Source organism: Sphaeramia orbicularis, chromosome 15 (genome assembly GCF_902148855.1).
Source record: "Sphaeramia orbicularis chromosome 15, fSphaOr1.1, whole genome shotgun sequence".
NCBI classification, from domain to species: domain Eukaryota; kingdom Metazoa; phylum Chordata; class Actinopteri; order Kurtiformes; family Apogonidae; genus Sphaeramia; species Sphaeramia orbicularis.
In genome coordinates, this window is record NC_043971.1 from 1,506,609 (window position 1) to 1,533,163 (window position 26,555).

The following is a 26,555-nucleotide window of genomic DNA, read 5'->3' on the forward strand; positions in this document are numbered from 1 at the left end:
GCGTTCATATAATTGTATAAGTCTGCAACATAAATGTCCAATTTTAGGACTCAGTGACAGTACGCACAAAGAGGTTTTTGTAAAACATGCAAAATGAGCACTTTTATTTTTCTCACTAGTATTTTTGTATACAAGTGCAAATATATGTTTGAGTTGGGGGGAGTACACATTTCAAAATGAGCAGTAATATGTGCATTTTCCTTGATAACCAAACAAATTGCAATATTGTCCACAAGAATTTTATACATTAGCATCGATCAATAGGCTCTATAATGTACAGTGGAAAAATAATGACAATATGCAGCAGTACAATAAACGGTGTAGTGTTAATCATTAGATTTCCTAATATTATTTGTTTGATAGTCAGCATGGTGGTCGGTATATACTTAGATGTACACACCAAGGTTATTATTGTTAATGAAAACTAACGAAATGACGAAAACTAGAATTGAAAAAACATTTTCGTTAACTGAAATAAATAAAAACTATAATTAAAAGAAAAAAACTATAACTGAAACTGTATTGTGTGTTTACAAAAATAACTAAAATGTATAAAAATTATGGATAAAATTCCCTTCGTTTTCGTCTTTTTCAATGTTTTATTGATGCGAAATCGATTTGTTTTGCTCTAGCAATTTTATCTAGTGACACCATACGACACTTGACGGTCCGTCACTTGTGGTTTCCAGTCGTCTTCTGGTCCCCACTCTACCTGGAAACATGGAGACTAAAGTGGGAGAAAGCAGCAGAGTCCTGTCTGGGATTTATTTGAATATGACGACAGAGAAGAAGAGAAAAGATATAAAAAACTAATACTAAATTAAAACTAAGCATTTAGAAGAAAATGAAAACTAATAAAAACTATCAAACCTGCTCGAAAAACGAATTAAAACAAACTGAATTAGGAAAAAAAAGTCAAAACTAAATGAAACTGAACTATAATGAAAAGTCCAAAACTATTATAACCTTGGTACACACAGCAATAGCAGCCAAAGAACTGAGGGCTAAGTTTCATCATCAAATCCATCTCTTCTTTGTGATCATACGTGTGCATTAATGCTTTTCCGCCTTTTCCTCTGGTGTTTCAGTGGGCAACAGTGACCTTCCACCTGCCCCACCACGTGCTGAAGCTGGTGGCCAGCGCCATCGTCAACGAGCTGAAGAAGATCAACCAGAATGTAGCTGCCTTGTCTGTGGCCTCATCCATCATGGACAGGCTCTCCTACCTCTTGTCGAGTGCCAGGCCTGAGCTTGGCGTCGGCCCCGGCCGCTCTGTAGATAGGTGAGCCAGGAGAGCCGTTAAAGAGCCCACATTCTGGTTTATTCTGTCCCACCAGAGATAAATGTGAGATTGATCAGAACGGTTTGCATCTATTCGACCACAGGTGTCAAACATGTGGCCTGGGGGCCACATCTGGCCCGCCAAAGGGTCCAGTCTGACCTGTGGGATGAATTTGTGAAATGCAAAAATTACACTGAAGATATTAACAATCAGTGGTGTCAAAATCAGTTTAATTCAGGTTCCACATACAGACACATACAGTCCAACTAGATTTCAAATGGGTCAGAACCAGTCAAATATTATCATACTAACCTATAAATAATGACAACCCCAAATTCTCTCTTTTTTTTTATTGGTGTAAAAAAGTAAAATTACATGAGAATGTTTACATTACCAAACTATACTTTTACAAAAAATGTGAATAACCTGAACAAATATGAACAAACGGAAATGTCTTAAGAAAAGTAAATGCAATTTGACCAATATTCTGCCTCTTACTAAATGTTTTGTGTGATTGTCATGCACATGTGGAAATGATAAACTGATAAACAGGCATAATTTTGTAAAATTGCACTTGTTTTTCTTAAGACAATTCAAGTTGTTCTTGTTATTCAGATTTTTAAGGAAACTTTGCAGATGTAAACCTGATCATAATATAATTTTCCTTTTTTCACTGTTATTATTTTACTGGTCCGGCCCACTGCAGATCAAATTGGGCTGAATGTGGAACTGAACTAACATGAGTTTGACAGGCCTGTATTGGACCTTGTGTGTGACCCTCTACCTTTTTGACAAAGCTTTTCACTGTAGCTCCTTCACATCAGGCCCGTTGTTCTAAGCTGTGTGTTGCTCTCTGCAGATCTTTGATGTACAGTGAGGCCAACAGGAGGGAGACGTTTACGTCATGGCCACATGCTGGTTACAGGTGGGCTCAGCCGGACCCAATGGCTCAAGCAGGGTTTTACCATCAGGTGGGTTCCATCAGTAGTCTGTGCTCCCTTTACCTTTATGGGCTCATGTTACAGTAGAGCCTGGCAGTACCAGCGCACCGTAGCACGAGAGATTTACTTCACCAGCCGCACCTCTTGAGAATTTTTGTCTGTAAATACAAATGTAAATGGGCAGGAGGCGTAGGTGTTCCTCCAACAGGTGGAGCCTCCACTAGGGTTGTGTATCGGCAAGAATCTGGCGATACAATACAAATCAAAGTACGATATATTGCAATATATTATGATACTGTTAAAAGGCAATTTTTTGTTTTGTTTCTTTTTTAAAAGGATTATTTCCTGGAAGAATTGAATTACACCAGAAATCTGCACAAATACTAAACACATTTTTATTTGATCCCAACAGGATCTAATGTTCTATCACAAATTTCTTCTAATTCTCCGAGTTTCCAAAGGAACTAACGTCTGCCTCTCAGACAGTAAAAAGTGCTTTTAGGATGCATCAAATAACCATTATTTAATAAAACTGTGTTAAATAATAATAAATAAGATATAGACAATAAAGAAAAATAAAAACAAAAATGAACCTCCACAATATCTGCATTTGAATAAATACCTAAAAATATGGATACAGTACTTTTTAATATCGATACAGTATTGTGAAATGAAATATTGCGATATATTGCAGAACCGATATTTTCTACCACCCTAAGTACCAGCGCACCGTAGTACGAGAGATTCACTTCACGAACTGCACCTCTTGAGAATTTTTGTCTGTAAATATGAGTGTAAATGGGCGCAGGAGGCGTAGGTGTTCCTCCAACAGGTGGAGCCTCCACAGGCATGTTTCAGATGGAGGAGATTAGGAAACTCCCCATTAAAGACAGAAAGAGTGGAGGAGATCTCTACCAGTAAATGTGGACAGAGGTTTCCGATTTAGCGGGGGAAAAAAATCATCCAGATGCATTAAGTTCAGGTGTTGCCACTGCTTTATTTAATGACAAGGGTGTGGTGCATTTAGGAACATTTGAAAAAGCAGAACAAAGCAGATTTCTCTGGATAAATTTATAATGAAACCACCTGTTAGTGCAGACAAAGGTTATTATCGTTAACAAAAACTAACGAAATGACGAAAACTAGAATTGAAAAAAACATTTTCATTAACTGAAATAATTAAAAGAAAAAATGATAACTAACTGAAACTGTATTGTGTGTTTACAAAACTAACTAAAATGGATACAAATTATGGATAAAATTCCCTTTGTTTTCATCTTGTCAATGTTGGATTGATATGAAATCGATTTATTTCACTTGAGCAATTTCAGCCAGTGACGCCATACGACACTTTTTGGTCTGTCACTTGTGTTCACGTGTGGTTTCCAGTCGTCTTCTGGTCCCCACTCTACCTGGAAACATGGAGACTAAAGTTGGGAGAAAGCAGCAGAGTCCTGTCTGGGATTTATTTGAATATGACGACAGAGAAGAAGAGAAAAGAGACCACTGAACTACAACTAAACTACAACTAAGCATTTAGAAAAAAATGAAAACTAATAAAAACTATCAAACCTGCTCTAAAAAGGAAAAAAAACGAACTGAATTAGAGAAAAAAAAAATCAGAACTAAATAAAACTATACTAGAATGAAAAATCCAAAACTATTAGAACCTTGCTCTAGTCTGGACAGGCTTCGTTGTAGGTGAAGTCCAGTTGTTCCAGGCCACTTTACAAGATCCTGAAGCATTGTGAATCTTTGGTTTAGACTTGGACTCAAAGGAACAACAGATCTGATGGAAGCGGTCATTAAGGTTCCCGTCTCTGAATGTGGTTTTGTCTGTTTGCACAGCCTGCCTCCACAGGGGACGACAGGGCCATGTGTTTCACCTGCAGTGTGTGTTTGGTCTGCTGGGAACCCACAGATGAGCCATGGTGAGCCCACCACATCCATTACACTATGACATTTACCAGTACTTGGTCCCGCTTCTTACACTCACCGTCTGCTTCTTTGTCTCCAGGTCAGAACATGAGCGACATTCTCCGAACTGTCCGTTTGTAAAGGGTGAGCACACGCAGAATGTGCCGCTGTCGGTGACGCTGGCCACCAGCCCCGCCCAGTTCCCAAACGGCCCCGACAGTTTGGACAAGATCGCCTGCTACGGCTTTGGCAGCTGCCCACAGTTCCTCGCTGCTGCCACCAAGAGGGGCAAGATCTGCATCTGGGACGTCTCAAAAATGATGAAGGTCAGAGCAAATGTGAAAACATGAGACTGTACAATCTGCCTAGGGATGGGAATCAATAAGAATTCAATGATTCCGATTCCATTATCGATTTTGCTTATCGATCCAATTCCTTGTCGATTCTCGAGTATGAACAGGTGTGTTTGAATTAACTGTCTTTTATATGTCTATCTCTGCACAGAAAATATAACATATACATTATGTACAAATAACAACAACGGATGATGCCGGACCCGGTTCGGGGGGGGGGGGGGGGGGGCAGCATGAGGTGTGAAAGTGAAACTACAGACTCTTTACTAATTCCTCTATTGCTGCATTTCCACTATGTGGAACCGGTTCAATTCGGCTCGTCTCCCATTGTTGTGTACCTCATTTCCTTTCCCCTACCTTCGGAAGCTTGTATTTGAGGGGGTACGACGTTTGTCGTCCGCACCGGAACCAGAACTGGGCGCGGATGACGGCCTGGTGTTCACTCTGCCGCTAGATTCACAAGCACCGCTGAGTAGAGAATCAAATGAATCCCATGCTGTGGACAAATGTTTGAACAGATTGGAGGGATTCCACCTTCAGAAGGAATGGAAGCTTTGACAGTGTTCAACTGGACCTGGTGTGGTCTGTTTAGACCGTTTCTGCCTCAGCGCCATGTTGTCTTCATTCTAACCAAACAATGCAGCGTATGCGTGTCATCATCGCGCATGCGCAGCAAAGGCAGAATCCATAAGCAGGATTGTTAAGCAGGCAGGCAAACGATTCCAAGGAATTGAGCTACTTGGATCCAGTTCTCAAAAAGAACCGGTTCTCAATTCCCATCCCTAAATCTGCTACAACTATTACTGATCATGTTGTTTTTTTTTTTTTTTGTTTTTTTTTGGGGGCGCTCAGGTGCACTTGAAGTTTGACATCAACCCGTATGACCCAGCCATCCTGAGGCAGCTGATCCTGTGCAGCGGTGAGCAGAACCAGCAGACGCTCAGCGAGTCTCGGAGACCAACTCTAGCCTGGCTCGAGGAATCGTCGTCCTGCTCAGACCTGCCCAAGCTTGAGGGAGACAGGTGAAAGTCACACCGCCACATATTCAGACAGTAACAGAACGTAAATAGAACTGTCTGGGCCAAAAGGATTCTGTTGTTAAGATCAGCCTCAGTTTGTTCTTTGTTGTTGCAGTGTTGTGTTTAAATTGTCATTGTTAGTTTGAGTGTGTGTGTCTAAAGTAGACAGCCCCGGTGGCACCAGAAATATATGAACAAAGATCAGATCAAAAGTGGGTTTTTCCCCTCCAAAAATAGTGGTTAAACAGCTCTAAATGAGTAAGTAAATACATCACATTAGATCCACTTTCATTTACTGCCAAAATGACAAGGCTGTGATACATTTTACAGACTATGGAGTACCCAGAAACTTTGAATAAAATGTTCAATTAGGAAAATAGTCCTAATAATAATCCTGGTGTAATTATGGCAGTGGTGAAAAGTTTAGCCTCTAATTTATTTGGAACTATTATACCCTTAAACCAAAAAACATCTTATCCATTATTATCTACATTTTACAGTGAATTTATGATACATATTATTTTCAGGGGTGTAAGAAAATTTCAGTTCCGCAATATGTCACGATATTTCACGTCATGTTACTGTATTGATATTAAAAAGGACTGTATCGATATTTTTAAGTATTTATTCAAGTGCAGACATGGCGGAGATTCATTTTTGTTTTTCTTTTTTGTTTATCACAGTCTTTTATTTCTATATTCACATGAGTATTTGCTCTGTTGTTTGTATAATAAAAAAAAGTCGTATTGTGATATTACAGGTCATACATGTAGTTTTTTTGAAATTGATAACTGTTATTTCAAGCATCCTAAAAGCACTTTTTACTGTCTGAAAGAGGCAAATGTTTTGTTTTTTTTGTTGGGAATGCACAAAAATAATGTTCTGATGTTGGATGATTTAGGGACTGAACACTATGTATTCTTTTCGTAATAGAATACGAACATTTAAGCAGGATCTTAAACTGTAATGTCTGTAAAACTATTTATTATTTATTTGTGTGATTTTTGTTTTGTTTTTTTTTGTGCTGGTAAAGCCGCATGCTAAATCTTTATTTATCCAAATGCTGTACTATAAGTTTTTCCACTACATAATCTTTAAAAAAAAAAGAAACAAAACAAAAAATATCACCTTTTTACCAGTATCGTGATATATTGCGATATATCGTATTGTGATCCTAGTATTGTGATCTGTATCGTATCACCAAATTCTTGCCAATACACAGCCCTAATAATTTGACACCTGGAATATGAGGATGAACATATAAACAGTTTTAATGTCCAGGCGTCATCCTCCTTTAACCCTCTCTTTTTAACTGCTCGTGTCAGTGGTCCATCCTCCAGGAGTCGGGGTCTGCTCCAGGTTTGTGCCCGTTAAAAGGACATTTCTCCTTTCACTGTCACCAAGTGTTTACTCCTGAAGGATTCTATTGGGGTTCTGTAAATGGGCTCAAGAGTCTGCTTTAGACCAGCTCTATATGTAAAGTGTCATGAGAGAACTTTTTTTATGATGTGATGCTATATAAATACATTGGATTTAATCTGAATTTGATCATCCTCACTTTGACCAAATGTTTGTGCGTTCTAATGAGTGTCATCTCAGCAACACCTTGAGTTTATTTTTTTTTCCCCTAATATGGCACAAACTTTCATTTGAACTCAAGGATGAACCTGTTAGATTTTTGTAGTGAGTGGTCATGATTACTGTAACCTGAACTAATATATGTTTTGGCCATAGCCTCTAGAGCAGGGGTGTCAAACATGCATCCCGGGGGCCAAATGCGTCCCACCAAAGGTTCCAATCCGGCCCCTGGGATGAATTTAAAAAATGCAAAAATTCCACAGTCCAGGCTGTGGAACTCATTTTAGTGTCAGTTCCACATCCAGACCAATCTGATCTACAGTCCAATAATAACAGCAGAAGAACCGACAAAAAAGAATGACTGCAGATTTACGACTGGGTTCGATGTGAAAAAAATATTACACTATGTCTATAAATAATGACAACTTCAAATGTTTGTCTTTGTTGTAGTGTCAAAAATAACAATAAATCATGAAAATATTTACATTTACAAACTATCCTGTACCAATAAAATGTGAATAACCTGAACAAATGTGACCAACCTGAAATGTCTAAAGAAAATTCAGCCCAATTTGAACTCTTTTCTGCCTGTTCCTCAGTGTTTAGTGTCTTTGTAGATCTGAGCCATAATGCACAGTGACTAATGAGAAGTGGAGGGATAATATTGTTAAAATTGTACCCATTTTTAAAAAAGTTTTTTGATTTAAATTTCAGTTTTTTCATGTTATTCCCTTTTTTTTGGATAGTTTATAAAAGTAGGTATTTTCATACTTTAATTGTTTTTTTTTTTGGCACGAAAACAAAGACAAAAATTTGGAGCTGTCATAATTCACAGGTTATTATACTATTATTTTACTGGTCCGGCCCATTGGAGACCAAATTGGGCTGAATGTGGCCCCTGAAAGAAAATGAGTTTGAGAGCCCTGTTCTAGAGAGAACTGCATAAACAGATCTAATCAGATGTGCGCATCATTGAACTTAACGTCATCGTTCCTGTTTGACTTTTTCTTTGTCTTTCAGTGACGACCAGCTGGAGGATTCAGACAGCGATGAGCATTCCCGGTCAGAGTCTGTAACAGGTACTACAACCTCAACTGTCTTTCATTTCTCAACCGTTACTGTCCTAGTAGTTCGATTTGGATTCAAGGTCTTTACACATCAAGTGAGAATCAAAATGCATCACGTAGAAGAAGTTTTTTATATGAACAGCTTTTTTTTTTTTTTTTTTAACTGATTTATTTGGAATACGGAAATGATACAAGCTTCCTGATTGCTACTAACTGACTTCTTTGCACAACATATAATAGAAATGAAAATTCAAGAAGCATAAAATATTGATCCAGAGAAAAAGAAAGTCATATTCGAAAAGGAGTGAGAAGAAGCAGAGCTTATTAGCTCTAACCCCTTTGTCTAAACCAACAATATGTACATATATACATATACGTACACATTTATATCTATCTGTCTGTCTGTCTGTCTATCATGTATCATCTATCCATCCATCCATCCACACACACACACACATACATGTTCAAGCGGTTATTGCAAAAAACACCACAAAAACCCCAGACGAGACAAAGCCAAGAAAGGAGCTGTGAAGAACTTGTACCACTTTTCCATTTTCTTTTCTGTTTCAATATGAGGACAGTGAGAACTCTGCTTTACTCCTCAGATGAATCGTCAGTTTTTCCACGGTGTACATTTCTCCTAGTTTTGCATAGCCAGACCACAGTGTTAGCACAGTGCCAGCTCTGGTTTTAGGTCTGACAGTCCACTTTGAATCTGTAATAATGAGGGGAAGAAAACTCTGACATTCTTCAAATGTATTGCACTCACCTTTTCTTAAAAACTTAGCTGAGGGTAGAAAAATGGGGTCCCCATGAACTTGTAATGACTAAGTGTTAATTCAGGGGTGTCAAACTCATTTTAGTTCAGTTCCACATTCACCCGAGTATGATCTGAAGTGGGCTGGACCAGTAAAATAATACCAGTGAAATAAGTAAAATTACATTATGACAATGTTTATATCTACGACATTTCGTTAAAAATCTGAATAATGTGAACAATTTGAAATGTCTTCAGAAAAACAAGTGCAGTTTTAACAATATTCTTCCTCAGTTTATCAGTTTATCATTTACACGTGCATTACAACTTATATTACAATTACAAATACACAAAACATTTAGTAACAGGTGTAATATTGATAAAATGGCATTCACTTTTCTCAAGACATTTCAGGTTGTTCATATTTGTTCAGGTTATTCACATTTTTGTAAAAGGATAGTTTAATACAAACATTTTCATGTAATTTCACTTTTTTACACTAAAAAAAGACAAAATCTGCAGTTGTCATTATTTATAGGTTATTATGACAGTATTTTTCTGGTCTGACCCAGTTGAGATCTAATTGGTTTATATGTGTCTGTATGGAACCTGAAGCAAAATGATTTTTACACCATTGATTGTTCATATCTTCAGTGTAATTTTTGCATTTCACAAATTCATCCTACGGGCCGGATTGGACCCTTTGGTGGGCTGGATTTGGCTCCTGGGCCACATGTTTGACACCTCTGTGTTAATTGTTCATAAGTAGAGTGCATGTCCATCCTACTGATGTAAGCCCACTGCTGTGCATCTTCACATGTCACTCCACTATACTCGTCTGTGGAGGTTAGATGCCTTTATCAGAGAGCTGTTACATGGAAGCGGATGCCAGCCATGTTGCAAGGTTCTAATAGTTTTGGATTTTTCATTCTAGTTTAGTTTTATTTAGTTTTGACTTTTTTTTCCTCGAATTCAGTTAGTTTTAATTTGTTTTTAGAGCAGGTTTGCTAGTTTTTATTAGTTTTCGTTAGTTTTTGTTTTTTCCTAAATGCTTCGTTTTAGTTCAGTTCTAGTATTAGTTTTAGTTTTTTCCTATCTTTTCTTTTCTTCGCCATTGTATTCAAATAAATCCCATACAGGACCCTGCTGCTTTAGTCTCCATGTTTCCAGAGTGGGGACCAGAAGACGACTCTAAACTAAGGGACGGACTGTGCAGTGCCGTACGGTGCCAACAGCTAAAACTGCTGGAGTGAAATAAATCAATTTCATTTCAATCCAACATTGATGAAAACGAAGGGAATTTTATCCATAATTTTTGTCCGTTTTAGTTAGTTTTGTAAACACACAGTACAGTTTCAGTTAGTTATGTTTTTTTTCTTTTAATTATAGTTTTTATTTATTTCAGTTAAGGAAAATGTTTTTTCAGTTCTAGTTTTCGTCATTTCGTTGATTTTTGTTAACGATAATAACCTTGCCATGTGGATTATTTTTCTGTGACATTCCCACAATCTGTTTTGATTAGTTAAATGTGCTTTTATCACTGCTTGCACATCTAGATGTACTATTTCGTTCTCCTTTTTCATCCAGGGGAATCTGCTGTTATCGAAGATTCAATAGTTGGATATTAGTTTGAAACTTTCTGTGTGGAGTTTGCATGTTCTCTCCGGGTACTCCGGCTTCCTCCCACCATCCAAACACATGCACTGATAGGTTAACTGGTTAATCTAAATTGCCCATAGGTGTGAATGTGAGAGTGATTGTTTGTCTCTATATGTTCGGCCCTGCGATGAACTGGTGAAATGTCCAGGGTGTACCCCGCCTTCGCCCGTAAGTAGCTGGGATAGGCTCCAAGCGACCCCCATGACCCTAGTGAGGATGAAGCAGGTTCAGAAAATGAATGAATGAATAGTTTGAAAATAATACTGAAGTATATAAAAACATAAAAATATCAAAGACCTTTACTATATCCTCTAAATCTTCTTAATCACTGTTGTGGTGTATTCACACTTTAATTTTCATGTTGTACCAGAATTATTGCAGTTTTATTTTTAGGCAGCTTTAAAATGTGGCACTTTGGTGTTTGTCTTCTACTTATAATTAATGCAACTTATTTTTCACTTACTTATTTTTTTAAATTCTGGTTTCTAAATTTTTCTCTTGATCAGAGAAGTTCTACATATACATGAACTGGTGTTCATTTCGTACAGTACTTGAGGCTCTTTGTATATTAGACATGACGGACATGAAACTGGACTAAAGAAACTCCTATCCTGTTTGGTTGTGACAAGACAAAGTGAGTTTCCTGCTTGTTTGACCACACTCGTGTCTGTGTGTCCTTCAGGCCAACCCTCTCAGTGGGAGAGCATGGATGTGAGCCTCGGGGTGACGGCGCTGAGTGTTCTCCAGCAGCCGGAGAAGCTGCAGTGGGAGGTGGTGGCCAGTGTGTTGGAGGACACTGTCAAAGACCTGGAGGAGCTGGGGGCCAACCCCTCACTAAGTCAGGCCAAGGCCCACAGCCAGGCCAAGGCCAAGGACAAGCTCCCCGACCACAACATTCCCTTCCCCTGCCTGCTGTCTGGAGGCCTGCTCAGCTACCGCTCCGCCTCCAGCACCCCTACGGCTGGACCCCTGGCCTCAACGCGCAGGACCACAGATGATCCCCTTAGGACTCAGGGCCCTGAGCCTCTGACGGACCACGGCCCCATGGAGATAGAGACCTGCAGCAGCCAGACGGCAGCCCCAGAGCCGGGCTTCTCGAACTCAGCGGGCTCCCATCCTCCCAGCCCGTCTTCTGCGCCGGCCGTGCGCAGGACTGTCCCCGTGCTGCTACTGTACAGCATCCGAGAGGTGGACGACAAGTCCTCAGGGCAGGTGTTTGCTCAGATGAATAATCTGATGAGCAAAGGACTCCACGAGGAGGGCTTCACTGTGCCACAGATCATAGAGATGGAGTTCGACACACACGAACAGCTTCTCCTTCAGGATCCTCCCATCACTTACATCCAGCAGTTTGCAGATGCAGCGACGAACCTGGCCGGGTTAGACGGACACGTGGACAAATGGAGCAATCTGGCCGCCGCCACGGTGTCGACCCCTCCCAGACCCGGAGCCCTGGTGCAGTGCCTCCGGCTGCCAAAGCAGCTGGAGGAGGAGAACTTGTACGTGGACTCCATTACTCCGTGCTGGGATGGGGTGCACCTTCTGGTGGGGCTACAGCCGTGTGGGGCTGAATCTCTGAGTGCAACAAACCAGGTGGAGGCCCTCAATAATCTGAACCGCCTTCACTCGGCCCTTTGTGGTCAGCACAAAGGAGACCCCCTGCACACAGTGGCCAATGGGGTGGAAGGCCACCATCAAGGGGGGTCACCACCTCAGACTCCCCTCATTCTTCCACCAGGTAAAAAACCGATTAGTGTTGTTGTTGTTATTATTTGGTTCTAACTGTGTAATTAGTGATTACGTATGCATGTATTTCATTATCTAGTTTCCCTTCATTTTTTTTTATTGTAGTAATACTTTATATTGTCTGGTTATTATTATGTCAGACTTGTGTTTGATTGGGCTAAGTGATAAAATTGGTCTTGGTTAAAACTAATGACAGCGTGTTTTGCAGATGTGGAAAAAGATGCAAAAAAAATAGACCTTCAGTGTCTTTTTTTTAACCAACATAGTTACTCTTGTACACTGTAAGTGGAATCATCATGTCCCTCTGTTTCTCAGTCAGTGTTTTGGAGTTTACGGTACAGGTGCTTTTTCTTATTTGACAACCTGTGGCCCACAAGAGGGCACTGTAATGAACATAATCATTTATTTAGCAGAGGATAACTGGAACCAATGGATATTTTTTTCACCAAACCTACACAATTTATCATATTTAAATTGTAACTTGTTACTATTTTGTCTGTTTTCAACTGATTCAAGGGGCTGTTTTCTGAAACTAACTGACTCCTCTTATTATTAGTTTAATTAATGACTTCACATTTTAATTTAATCTACCTTCAGTCTGTGCTTGGTGTGTCTTAATTTTGGACACTAGTCATTTAATCTAACGCTGCAAAGTGAGTATGGAAATTAAGAGATGAGCGAGTATAATGAATAGCTAACTTTTTGTGGTAACTTCGTTCAGGCCAAATGTTTAAAATAGAGACACGTCTAAACCACTGGAGACTGTACTTGATATTTGAGAATCTAGAAACCACTGAGGTGCATGGCATTATTATGTAGTCATTCATCAGAATTTATTTATTCTTGATTTAAGAAAAAAAAAAGTTTATAAGCTTTAGATGTACCACTAGAAGTCAAGGTTATAATAGTTTTGGATTTTTCATTCTAGTTTAGTTTTATTTAGTTTGGACTTTTTTTTTTTTCTTTAATCAGTTAGTTTTAATTAGTTTTTAGAGCAGGTTTGCTAGTTTTTATTCGTTTTCATTATTTTCTGAGTGCTTAGTTTTAGTTTAGTTTTAGTATTCATTTTAGTTTTGTCGTCTCTTTTCTCTTCTTCTCTGTCGTCGTATTCAAATAAATCCCAGACAGGACTCTGCTGCTTTCTCCCAACTTTAGTCTCCATGTTTCCAGGTAGAGTGGGGACCAGAAGACGACTGGAAACCACAAGTGAACACAAGTGACGGTTAAATATCATATGGTGCCGCTAGCTAAAATTGCTTGAGGGAAATAAATCTATTTCGTATCAATCTGACATTGACAAAGACGAAAATGAAGGGAATTTTATCCATAATTTTTATCCGTTTTAGTTAGTTTTGTAAACACACAATACAGTTTCAGTTAGTTATCGTTTTTTTCTTTTAATTATAGTTTTTATTTATTTCAGTTAACGAAAATGTTTTTACAGTTCTAGTTTTCGTCCTTTCGTTAATGATAATAACCTTGCTAGAAGTACTAGTTGCATTAATTTTGCCCCATATGAATTCCAATCTGACCCTCAGGTGATCAACAGCAGAGGTCCCTTGGTGGTGGGAGTGGAGGGGGCTACCTTGCACTCTACAAACTCAACTACTCCACCCGCATCGTCACCTTGGATGAGGAGCCGGTCAAGGTGCAGCAGATCAGGGACCCGTCTGACGCCATCACCTCACTCATTTTACTTCCTCCAGACGTGCTTGACAGCAGGGAGGACGACAGTGAAGAGGCTCCTGAGGAGTCTCTCCCTTCTGGTCCAAAAAATGGCTCATCTGGGTTTGGACCAGGCCCGGCAGGCTCTGTAGCTGCTTCTACTGCTGGATCTGGGACTGCATGTGGAGCAGCCGTGACCCCCAGCAGCTGCAGCAGTAACGCACCGGTCACCAGCCCCTCCGCCTCGGTGTCCGGACACAAAGAGTGCAAACGGCTCGAGGTGTCGGGTCTGGGCCACCTGGTGGTCACCACACGGGCTGGGTTTATCATGATCCTGGACCTGTCCACGTTAGAAGTCCTGGCTAAGGTGGAGCCACCTAAGAAAGACGGGTCAGCGGAGGAGACGGACCCGTTTGTATCGGTTACCTATTGCTCTGGGACCGACCGCCTTTGTGCCTGCACCAAAGGTGAGTTTGGAACAGACCAGGGTTGACTTGTGTGTTTGGGTCCAGCTTTTATTCATTTGTCTGCACAGAATTTATGCCATTGTAAATTCACTCACAGGTTTTCTGGTACAGGAGTGCATTGTTGTACCAGTATAACAATATGTGCATTGTATATAAATGTCTTCTTTATGGTGGATTAGACAATCCCAAACCTGTTTGCGACATTGAACACAGGACTTGGGAAACATGTTGATGTGTTGTATGTTGTCATTGTCCAGTCCTGTAAATTTTGAAGTGCGGTGTGGGGGGGACTGTTCTACACTGAATATTTTAAATTTTTCATTTAACCTTTATTTAACCCAGTTGGTCCCAATGAGATGGTGGATCTCTTTTTCAAGGGAGACCTGGTCAAGACGGCAGCGATGCTCACATCATTACACTTTACAATAAAAGCATTTGCAAACGCGCACACACACACACACACACACACACACACCCACCAAGGTTCTAATAGTTTTGGATTTTTCATTATAGTTTAGTTTTATTTAGTTTGGGCTTTTATTTCTCTAATTCAGTTCATTTTAATTAGTTTTTAAAGCAGGTTTGATAGTTTTAATTAATTTTCATTTTTTTGTAAATGCTTAGTTTTAGTTTAGTTTTAGTATTAATTTTAGTTTTGTCGTCTCTTTTCTCGTCTTCTGTGTCGTATTCAAATAAATCCCAGACAGGACTCTGCTGCTTTCTCCCAACTTTAGTCTCCATGTTTCCAGGTAGAGTGGGGACCAGAAGACGACTGGAAACCACAAGTGAACACAAGTGACGGAGCAAAAAGTGTCGTACAGCACAGAAAATTGCTAGAGCGAAATAAATCGCTTTCGTATCAATCCAACATTGAGAAAGACGAAAACGAAGGGAATTTTATCCATAATTTTTTAAAATCTGTTTTAGTTAGTTTTGTAAACACACAATACAGTTTCAGTTAGTTATTGTTTTTTTCTTTTAATTATACCTTTTATTTATTTCAGTTAATGAAAATGTTTTTTCAGTTCTAGTTTTTGTCATTTCGTTAGTTTTTTGTTAACGATAATAACCTTGACACACACACACACACACACACGTAACATTCAAACTTTTACAGACCAAGTCTTGATTGCAAAGGTTTAACTTTCACTTTAAAACCATTGAAAGGCTCAGTGTTTGCAGATGGAACTCAGACTGAAGCTCGTTTCTTTCCTAATGCGTTTTCTTTTTTAATAGTTAATGACTCTTTTTGGCGGTGTGGTTTTGTGGTCTTTATTTTGCCGGTATCATCAGGCAGTAGCTCACTGACTTAACCCCCCTGCAGTGTGTAGGTGTGACCTCACCCGTATCACACAAACTCACTGAAACACTGATGTTAAATCTCCTGGTGCTGTAATGGGTCAAGGAATGAACACAGATCCATATCCGAAGTTTACAGTCTTGTCTTGCCAGTGACTCACACAGCTGTGCCGTACCTACACCAGATGATAACGTTACAGATGGGATATTTTACAATGCAAAATGGACAGAATTGCATGCAAATCCTACACATGAATAATTTTGAATGATTCGATTGATATCAGTGAGTATATTTTCTTGACGTGATGATAGCCGATGAAAGTAACACCAGAATGTATTTCTTTTCCTTTCTATTTTCTAATTGCTTGTATTAATTCCATTAAAATCTGTGTGGTTTTGATTTAATTAGCCTAATGCTAAATGACACTGGAGTATTAACGTTATTCATTTGTGCAACAGTTCACATGACTTCAAGTGTGTCGTCACTGTTACAACATTAAAAGGCAGCAAAACCCCCTGACTTCTGACATTCACCTGTACATGAGCTTTCAGTCCAGACTGACTTCATGTTTTTGTCATTTTTTTTGTTGGACCTGTTGAGTGTTGAATATACACAGATGAAATATTCTTTTCCTCAGTCGAAAATTTGAGATTTTTTGTCATGCAATCGCAATATCTGGAATATTTTGATGTTATTGTACGTTAATGAATGTTGTAACGGTCTTGGTACTCATTCAGGATGAATGAATGAATATGAGTTTGTAATCCGGATTTAGCATTTTTGTCATTAACGTAGTCAAGTAATATTTGCTGTGTGAGAGTTAATTTGTAAAGTCTAAATTCTTTGGTTGGATATAGAGCTGAAACGATTAATTGATTAGGTGCTTGAAGTGAATGCAAAAATTCACGATCCGATTAATCGACTCAAATTGATTGAAGGGAAATATTCTATTGCAGTTTTCCTAAATTGAAGCTTCTTTGTGCATCACAATAAGCGTCCGTGTGAAACACAACAGTGGAACCAATGTTTAACAGCACAGAAATGAAGGAAACAAAGTTTCGATTCAGGAGAATTGTAGTTGAAAGATTTTTTTTTGGATCACTTTGAGTCGATTAATCGTTTCAGCTCTAGATATTTCAAATATTTCTTGTGGACATGAACGGAAGATGCTGATCATGTGTTGTCTGCCCCCTGCAGGTGGAGAACTTCATTTCCTTCAAATTGGAGGAGTGTGTGACGATGTAGATGATGGAGACATGTTTATCGATGGCCCCCTTTCTAAAGGGGCTGAACTGCTGCTCGAGGGGGCTAAGCCCTCCTCCAACCCCTCTAGTCCTGGGATCACAGGTAGAGCTCACACTGGATCTGTTCACCCAGGGTTTTACATCAGCTGAACATTGGGTGGTAGTTGAACGCCACCACTTTTAAACATGTTTTTGAAAAAATTGTCAGCAGTATGAAATTCTCTTTATCTACAGCACAGTGTTATTTTAATTTGTTTTGTTCATTATTTATTTATTTAGTTTTTGTAATTTTCTTTTTATTATTATTTTTTCAGTCAGCATCATCTTAGCATTATACATCATTTACATTACTTCTATGTATGTAAGGAAAAAAATTTAAAATAAAACAAAAACACAGAACATACTCAAACAGGGGAGCATTGACAGAAATAGTAACAAGAAAAGCACTCGGAGAGCGCAGACCTCCGCCAAGGCAGATCATTGGGCCCCTGTGCCCCTCTTTTTTTAAACTGAATTATGTTTGATATTTGTTTTATCTCCACACACAGTTTGTTCCACAGTTTTCCTCCACAGATGGTCATACAGAAACTTTTTAACGTAGTGTGTACTTTATGAATCTTTAAAATTTATTTTCCCCGTAAATCATAACGTCCCTCTCTTTCACAAAACATTTCTGGAATATTGCCCGGCAATAGGTTGTTCTTTGCTTTATACATTATTTGAATAGTTTTGAATTCCACAAGGTCAAAGAGTTTTAAAGTTTTTGATTGTAAAAATAGTGGATTTGTGTATTCACGAAAACCAACATTGTGGACAATTCTTATTGCTCTTTTTTCAGTATAAAAAGTCTTTGTAATGAACTTGTATATGTATTTCCCCATACCTCCAAACAGTAACTGCATCACCATTAACAGTGGTGGATGTTGACAGTCTGTCCACCACATTAGAGGGTAAATGGTTGCTCTACGGTCATCCTGCAGTTGAAAACCTTCACTGAGTGTCTGCGTCAGACACACCACTGTACTGGTGCGAGTCACTACCCTGGGCTACTGTTGTACTGTCCCCTGATGCTGCCTCACTGTGGTTCTCTGATGTTCCTTCTTTTTGTTTATTCCCCACAGGAGTAGACCTCCTGGTGGACCAGCTGCTGACCACAGAGAGCCTGATGTCGCTGGTGGAACTGACCCGCTTTGAGACGTTGACCCCTCGCTTTTCGGCCACAGTGCCACCGTGCTGGGTGGAAGTTCAGCAGGAGCAGCAGCAGAGACGCCACCCACAGCACCTTCACCAGCAGCACCACGGAGATGCCACGCAGCACACCCGCACGTGGAAGCTGCAGAGCGACAGGTACATTCACACCGGAAAGAAACCACTACCATACTTTCCAGGCTATAGAGTGCACCTGAATATACCGTACTTTCTGGACTATAAGCTTTTTTCTCGTTTTCTCGTTTTGAACCCTGCGGCTTGTATAGCGATGCAGCTCGAGTATAGATTTATACGGGCCAACGGCCTCCAGGGGGCGCTCTAACAGGAAGTGCAAAAGTGAGACACAGGTGGAAGAGGTGATGAAGAGAAGAAGTTTTAATCTTAACTTTTAACATTCATTTTGCGTGTCATGCACAAACCCTCATCATGGAAAACACATGAAGAAATGCTTATTGTGCAGCTTTTAAGTTAAAAGCAATCAATGTGTCTATCTAAGAAGGAAATAGAGCTGCAGCACAGAAGTGCCATTGAGCAACAACGGAGGAGAGACGTAGAAGGAGTGTGACGGAGCCTTTCTGAGTGTTACACCCCAGGGCGAACATAATGTGCTCAATTTGTCCCCTCCCAGCTCCCAAGCACACACACGTCAGTCGAAAACTAAGGTTTACTATGTTTATTATAATTATTTTTTTCTAAACAACTAAGGAAGGGTTAGGGGAGGAAGCGGCTAAAACAACAAACAAAATATCTTCTGTAAAGTTTAAACTATATTGCCTACTCCAAAATAAATGCAAGAAATAAAATACAGAAAACTTACCTAACGAACTAACCAAAAACAGGAGAAAACGGGAAAACAAAAGAGCCGACCTCCCCTACCAGAAAAAGGATCAATTTACAAAAAAAACCAACTATTTACAACTATGCACATTTGAAGAGTCACACGAGCACACGAAGACTGACGGTCACACACGAACACAGGGTTGAAAGCTGGAAGGAGGCAAGAGAGAGCCTGGATGGAAGCTCCAGGGCCATTTTTAAAAGGGGCCGGTCAGTCAACTTCCACCAATCAGCACCTGCAAACAAACAGACACAAAAGGGGCACAGCACACCTACAGGACGGGGGAGAACACACACACACTAAACAGAAAACACATACATATACATATAAATAGGCAAATTATGACCCCAGGGTCATAACACTGAGGCTGTTCAACTCCGACACTGAAGAAGACGACTGCAGTGGTTTAATGAGCAGAAGGAAGATGAAGATACAGATCAATGACTGTTCTGGGTTTTTGAACCAGCCGTGTTCCTGCCGTTTGACTGACGTGTTACAGCCACTGTTTGGAAAAAAGCAGTGAAGGGATGGAAATAAATATTTAAATAATCTTTCTGTTTACCATCTTTCTGTGTAAATATCTCATGTTACAACATGGACACCTGCGGCTTATAGTCAGGTACGCCTTATAGCCCGGAAAGTACAGTAAGCCGCACCCACCAAATTTAAAAAGAAAAAAATATTTGTGCATATAGACGCCGCACCTGACTATAAGCTGCAGGTGTCCACTTTGTAACATGAGATATTTCCACAGACAGATGGTAAACAGATTATTTAAATATTTATTTCCATCCCTTCACTGCTTTTTTCCAAACAGTGGCTGTAACATGGCAGTAAAACGGCAGGAACAGGCTGGTTCAAAAACCCAGAACAGTCACTGATCTGTATCTTCACCTTCCTTCTGCTCATTAAACCACTGCAGTCATCTTCTTTAGTGTTCTTCAGCTGAACCTCCTCAGAAAGGCTCCGTCACACTCCTTCTACGTCTCTCTTCCGTTGTCTCTCATTGTCTCTTCTGAACTGCAGCTCTATTTCCATCTTTACAGACACATCCATTGGTTTGAACTTAAACGCTGCATCATATGCATTTCTTCGTATGTTTTCAATGATGAGGGTTTGAGCAAAATGATTGTTAAAAGTTAAGCTTAAAGGTGCGGGACACTTTCTTGACCAATTTTTCATTAAATCTGTCAAACCTCAGTCATATCCTCAGTATCATGAATCTGTTCGTCTGTCTGTCATTACTCACCTGAATGTCTCCCCTCACGGTGAACAGTTTCTTAGTTCCATCCACCACAAACAAACCATTTGTTTACAAACAGAGCTGGGAGGGAACTCAGGCATCTTCGGAATTTTGTCGCGACGTGCATTGTGGGAAACAGAGAGTCACGCAGCCACCTGACAGCAGCAACTGCTACAGACATGACGTGGAAACAGCAGGAGCTCCCTTCCCTCTATGCATATTCCTCCAGCCGTTTCCGTGTTTCAGCCGTTTCCGCGTCTTTGTTTCATCTGAATAATATCATATGCTCACGCTCCAAGTGGCTGTGCAAACCTCCCTTTCCCGCAATGCATGTCGCGACAAAATTCCTCAGATGCCCAGTTCCCTCCCGGCTCTGTTTGTAAACACATGGCTTGTTTCTGGTGGATGGAACTAAGAAACTGTTCACTGTGAGGAAAAGATTCAGCTGAGGAATGACAGACAGACGAACAGATTCATGAAACTGAGGATATGACTGAGGATGGACAGATATCAGGAAAAATTGGTCACGAAAGTCTCCCACACCTTTAAAACTTCTCCTCTTCATCAGCTCTTCCACCTGTCTGTCTCGTTTTTGCGCTTCCTGCTAGAGCGCCCCCTGGAGGCCGTTAGCCCCTAAAAATCTGTATTCCAGCCGCATCGTTGGATAAGCCGCAGGGTTTAAAGCGTGAGAAAAAAGTAGCGGCTTATAGTTCGGGAAGTATGGTATATCAACACGCCTCCTCCTCCTTCTGTGACTTCCATGTCCACTCAACAGCTGACTTCCATTCTCTCCTCAGCTCCAGTTGGGACGAACACGTGTTTGAACTGGTGCTGCCCAAAGCCTGCATGGTGGGCCACGTGGACTTCAAGTTTGTGCTGAATGCCAACATCGTCAACATTCCTCAGATCCAGGTCACTTTACTGAAGAACAAAGCACCAGGGCTGGGCAAAGTCAGCGGTAAGGACACTGGTTTAAAATGATGTCAGCAGTCTGATCACAGCGGCAATCAAATGAGATGGTTGGAGTCTCAGTACCTGCCTTTGTAATATAATAATACTCTTTATAATGTTGTCAGGGGTGTGAAACATGAGAACAACAGAACACATTTTTAAATCTGTTATTTTTTTTTTTTATCAATTTATTTTTATTAAGTCTTTCAAACATACAAAAAAAGTAACACAAACGCTGAAACGTATAGCAGAGGTATAAGACGCCACAAAAAAAAAAAAAAAAAAATTTTTAAAGGGTTCCACAATGTAATTGCTAGGGATATGTATTAGTAAGAATCTGGCGATACAGTACAAATCACAATACTAGGATCACAATACGATATATCGTGATATATCATGATACTGTTAACAAGGTGATATTTTTTGTTTTGTTTCTTTTTTTAAATGATTATTTCCTGGAAAAAACTTATAGTGCAGCATTTGGGTAAGTAAAGTTTTAACATGTGGCTTTACCAGTACAAAAAACACACAAACAAACAAATAAAGTTTTACAGACATTACAGTTTAAGATCCTGCTTAAATGTTCGTATTCTATTGCGAAAAGAATCCATAGTGTTCAGTCCCTGAATCATCCAACATCAGAACATATTTTTGTGCATTCCTAATTAAAAACAAACATTTGCCTCTTTCAGACAGTAAAAAGTGCTTTTAGGATGCTTGAATTATCTATTATTTAACAAAACGGTGTTAAATTTTTAAAAAACTACATGTATGACCTGCAATATCACAGTAGTACTTTTGTTGTATACAAACAGAACAAAATACCCATGTGAATATAGAAATAAAAGAGCATGAAAACCAAAAACCAAAAATGAACCTCCGCCATATCTTTCATTTGAATAAATACCTAAAAATGTCGATACAGTACTTTTTAATATCGATACAGTATTGTGAAATGAAATATCGCGATATATTGCAGAACTGATATTTTCTTACAGCCCTACTAATGTCCATGTGATCATCCCATGTCTATTTGTTTTTTTGTTTATTTTGATGACGTCTATGTCATCATTATGTGTATTTTTTACTTTTTAATTTATAGTGAATGAGTGCTGTATCAGTGTTGGCTGTTTTACGTCTCGTTCTGTCACCTGCCTCGGGACTGCAGATGAAAAGGAGTTTCTTTTACTAATTGTGGCATATTTACATGGGTGTATTTTTTTTATATAACAATGTTCATAAATATGCATGATCCCTATTAAATACACCAATGAAATAAAAATAAATTGCATGTGTAGTTGTTGTAGGTGTCCCTGTGCAGGTGTGAAAGGAGGATATTAAAAGGTGTCTGCTTGTGGTTTGTCCTGTGTTGAACAGAGACGGCAGTGGACAGGCAGATCTCCTTTCCCCTCTCAAACGTCCTCCATGCCAATGGGGAGAGGAACGGCCAACCTCTGCTGCATGACTTCACTGAGGACATTCAATTCATGGACATCGAGGAGACGTCAGGTAAATGGCTCATTTGTCTTATGGACTTTATTTATGAACTATGTTTAGTTTGAATAAAAGTGCTTTAAACTCTTAGACTGCAGGTCTCATATCTGCTCAGACTTTGTCTACTGTTTATTCACCTATGGATAGGACAGGGGTCTCAAACATGCAGCCCAGGGGCCAAATGCAGCCCGCCAAAAGTTGCAATGCGGCCCGTGGGATGAATTTGCAAAAATTCCACAGTCAACGCTGTCGAACTCATTTTAGTTCAGGTTCCACATACAGACCAATATGATCTCCAGTAAAATAACAGCATAATAACCTATAAAAAAGAATGACTCTGGATTTTCTTCTCCATTTGATGTGAAAAAAATATTATATTATGCCTATAAATAATGACAACTTCAAAGTTTTGTCTTTGTTTTAGTGCAAAAAAATAACATGTATAACATAAATAAAATGTGAATAACCTGAACAAATATGAACAACCTGAAATCTAAAGAAATGTATAAAAATGATAAGTTGAGGCATAATATTGTTAATATTGCACTTATTTTTTTCAAGAAATTTCAGTTTTTTCAGGTTATTCCTGTCTTTTTTATTTGGATAGTTTATAAAAGTAAGTATTTTCATAATTTAGTGGGAGTTTTTTGCACTAAAACAAAGACAAAAATTTGGAGTTGTCATTATTTATAAGTTATTATGCTAATATTTTATTGGTCCGACCCACTGGAGACCAAATGTGAATGTGGCCCCTGAAAGAAAATGAGTTTGAGAGCCCTGGGATAGGACATAGAAAAAGTTTCTTGTTGAATTTCCATAGCCAAAACAAGATTTAAAAAAATCAATAAATGGAGAGGTCCAATGTCTTTGTCTGTGTTCTGAACACTGTAATAATCAGTGATCATCTTTAAAAAGCCAAGGCTCTGTGCTCTATTGTGTATGAACTGCTGCTTGCTGTGTTGTAGGCTCTATGCTGTGTCCGTTCCTGGAGGATCACAAAGAGGATATTTTATGTGGTCCGGTGTGGCTGGCCAGTGGGCTGGACCTCTCTGGCCACGCAGGCATGCTGAGCCTCACCAGCCCCAAGCTGGTGAAAGGTAAAACACATTATAAATACTGGTGTGTGTGTGATTCAAGGTTATTATCATTAATGAAAACGATATGACGAAAACTAGAATTGAAAAAAACATTTTCGTTAACTGAAATAAATAAAAACTATAATTAAAAGAAGAATCGATAACTAACTGAAACTGTATTGTGTGCTTATAAAACTTAACTAAAACGGATAAAAATTATGGATAAAATTCCCTTCATTTTCGTCTTTGTCGAAGTCGGATTGACACAAAATCGATTTATTTCGCGCTCTCAGTTTTTTGTGCTGTTACCATCCGACACTTGACGGTCCGTCACTTGTGTTCACTTGTGGTTTCCAGTCGTCGTCTGGTCCCTGCTCTACCTGGAAACATGAAGACTAAAGTTGGGAGAAAGCAGCAGAGTCCTGTCTGGGATTTATTTGAATACGACGACAGAGAAGAAGAGAAAAGAGACAACTAAACTAAAATTAATACTGAAACTAAGCATTTAGAAAAAAATGAAAACTAATTAAAATGAGCAGACCTGCTCTAAAAACAAATTAAAACCAACTGAATTAGAGAAAAAAAGTCAAAACTAAATAAAACTAAACTATAATGAAAACTCCAAAACTATTAGAACCTTGGCGTGTGTGTGTGTGTGTGTGTGTTGATCTGTTCACAGCTGAAAGTCTGAATGAGAATTTTCCGCTTCATTTGTTTTTTTGTCCGTCCTCACTCTGCAGGCATGGCAGGAGGGAAGTACCGCTCCTTCCTGGTTCACATCAAAGCGGTGACAGATAAAAGCATGGAGGAGAGCCCTCGGCCTGTGGTCAGGATGCCCAGTGCCAAGCCCCAGAGCTCCAAAGGCCACTCGCTGTCCACGCTGCTGCAGAGGGCACAGGCCTCCAAGGTACAGAAAGTTAGTCTCACACTGTTGGTCACAGTTTGAGCTGTTAAAAATAAAAATGCAAACTGTGGTCAACATAGATATAGATATTTATTTGGTGTTCATTTGGAGACTTTTGAAAAGAATGAGCTCGAAGCCCAAAATGCTTGAATCAGAAATTGTAGGTACAATGACATCAGAGTCACATGGGAAGTCAGAAAAACAAAAAGATAGGAAAAGCCACCTGCAAACATTTGCCGTAATGAACTGTATTTACATTAGTACAGACCAGGGATGGAACCATATGAAAATTTCATATCACGGTTATTGTGACCAAAATTATCACGGTTATCATTATTATCGCAGTATTGTTGAAACTGTGCTCAAAATGTTCAAAAAGTACTAATACACACACTGAAATAATTTAACCAAGTTGTATTTTTAAAAAAAATAAAATAAATAATTGGCACAATGTCCCTTCTGTTGCAGAAACATTCAAATATTAACCCTTAGTGGTCTGAGTCTATTTTGTCTGTTTTTCAGTCCTTTTGATTTGGCCTTTATATACTATAGAAACGTTTACTATACCCATGTTTGGGATGTTTTTTCAGCACAACTTCATCTATATCATCTGTCTATTATTTTTTCACTTTAACCTACTATAAAAACATGAAAGGACAAAAAACACAAAAAAATATAAAATCTGCTTTGAAAAATGTATATAATTTCTTGCATAAATAACACACAGATGCTTAACGAACCTTTTCAAAGACTTTAAAAGTGAATATTGGTTCCAAATATTAGGGATAGAAAATCAAATTTGTAATAAATTAAAGCTATACTCAAATATTTGACATAAAATCAGATCTTTACATAGGGTTTTTTCCTCTAAAAGTGCGGTAATCAAACACGGTTATCACGATAATTAGAATTTAAATGGTAATACTAACTGTCTGCTATTTTACTGCGGTTTATCGTTATACCGGTAATCGTTACATCCCTATTACAGACTGACCCAGGAAGTGTTCAGTTTTACACCTAAAGGTGCAGGTGTGAAAACACCCCAGAGATGTGTAGTGGGATTAAACCTTTAGTGTTGAATTTTCTTTTCATCAACCCACACGCTTTGTGATGAGTCTTTGTTTGATATGAACTTTAATCTGTTTAGGAGAAGGTCTCTGCTGTGAAAACCGAGTCCCCGACTCCTTCAAAGAAAGTGGAAAACCTGCGAGGATGTGACCTTCTGCAGGAGGTTTCAGTCACAATCAGAAGGTTCAAGAAGACGTCAGTAACCAAAGAGAGGTCTGATCGCCTGTTCAAGTTCTTCCACATGTTCCTGATGAGTCACATGAAGATTTGTTTTTTTCAAAATCCCTTATTCTGCACAGGATCAATTCTAAATTGCTGCTTTTCAGGGTCCAGCGCTGTGCAATGTTGCAGTTCCCGGACTTCCACGAGAAGCTACTAGATGCGTTGTGTCGGCGAACAGAGGGCAGTCCAGCCACTGAGCATGCTCAGAGCCTCATCCTGGACATTTTGTGCTGGTTGGCCGGAGTTTTCTCCAACGGGCCGTGCAGGTGGGGTTGAATGTTTGTAGGTGGAGTTCGATGTTTGACTGTGTGTCTGTGCTTCACTTTACACCGACGTTTCCTTTTCAGTTTAAAAGAAGGGAAGGAGGGTCTTCTGGTAAAAACCAGGACGAGGCTAACTGACATTGTTCGGGTTTGCTTCTTTGAGGCCGGACGGAGTATAGCACACAAATGTGCTCGTTTTCTTGCACTTTGTATAAGGTGAGGAGCATGTCGGATTTCAGCATTTCTGTCACTTTTTAATATGGAGATAATGATTATGGCACTTTATTTGTGG

The 26,555-nt window shown here is 39.3% G+C and overlaps 1 protein-coding gene across 7 annotated transcripts in view; it reads left to right on the forward strand.

Annotated features, from left to right (window-relative positions):
- The window catches only part of birc6 (baculoviral IAP repeat containing 6), a 221,699-nt gene that overhangs the window by 24,622 nt on the left and 170,522 nt on the right, over positions 1-26,555 (forward strand). For all 7 annotated transcript variants that reach the window (XM_030156692.1, XM_030156697.1, XM_030156695.1 and 4 more), the window contains exons 4-20: positions 1,089-1,282; positions 2,142-2,253; positions 4,072-4,154; positions 4,241-4,466; positions 5,346-5,515; positions 8,111-8,169; positions 11,256-12,311; positions 13,858-14,451; positions 16,949-17,098; positions 18,117-18,342; positions 21,083-21,243; positions 22,614-22,745; positions 23,696-23,827; positions 24,547-24,713; positions 25,858-25,991; positions 26,105-26,266; positions 26,348-26,479. In XM_030156692.1, coding sequence (XP_030012552.1) covers positions 1,089-1,282; positions 2,142-2,253; positions 4,072-4,154; positions 4,241-4,466; positions 5,346-5,515; positions 8,111-8,169; positions 11,256-12,311; positions 13,858-14,451; positions 16,949-17,098; positions 18,117-18,342; positions 21,083-21,243; positions 22,614-22,745; positions 23,696-23,827; positions 24,547-24,713; positions 25,858-25,991; positions 26,105-26,266; positions 26,348-26,479 — 3,890 coding nt within the window. The remainder of the gene's footprint in view (positions 1-1,088; positions 1,283-2,141; positions 2,254-4,071; positions 4,155-4,240; positions 4,467-5,345; positions 5,516-8,110; positions 8,170-11,255; positions 12,312-13,857; positions 14,452-16,948; positions 17,099-18,116; positions 18,343-21,082; positions 21,244-22,613; positions 22,746-23,695; positions 23,828-24,546; positions 24,714-25,857; positions 25,992-26,104; positions 26,267-26,347; positions 26,480-26,555) is intronic.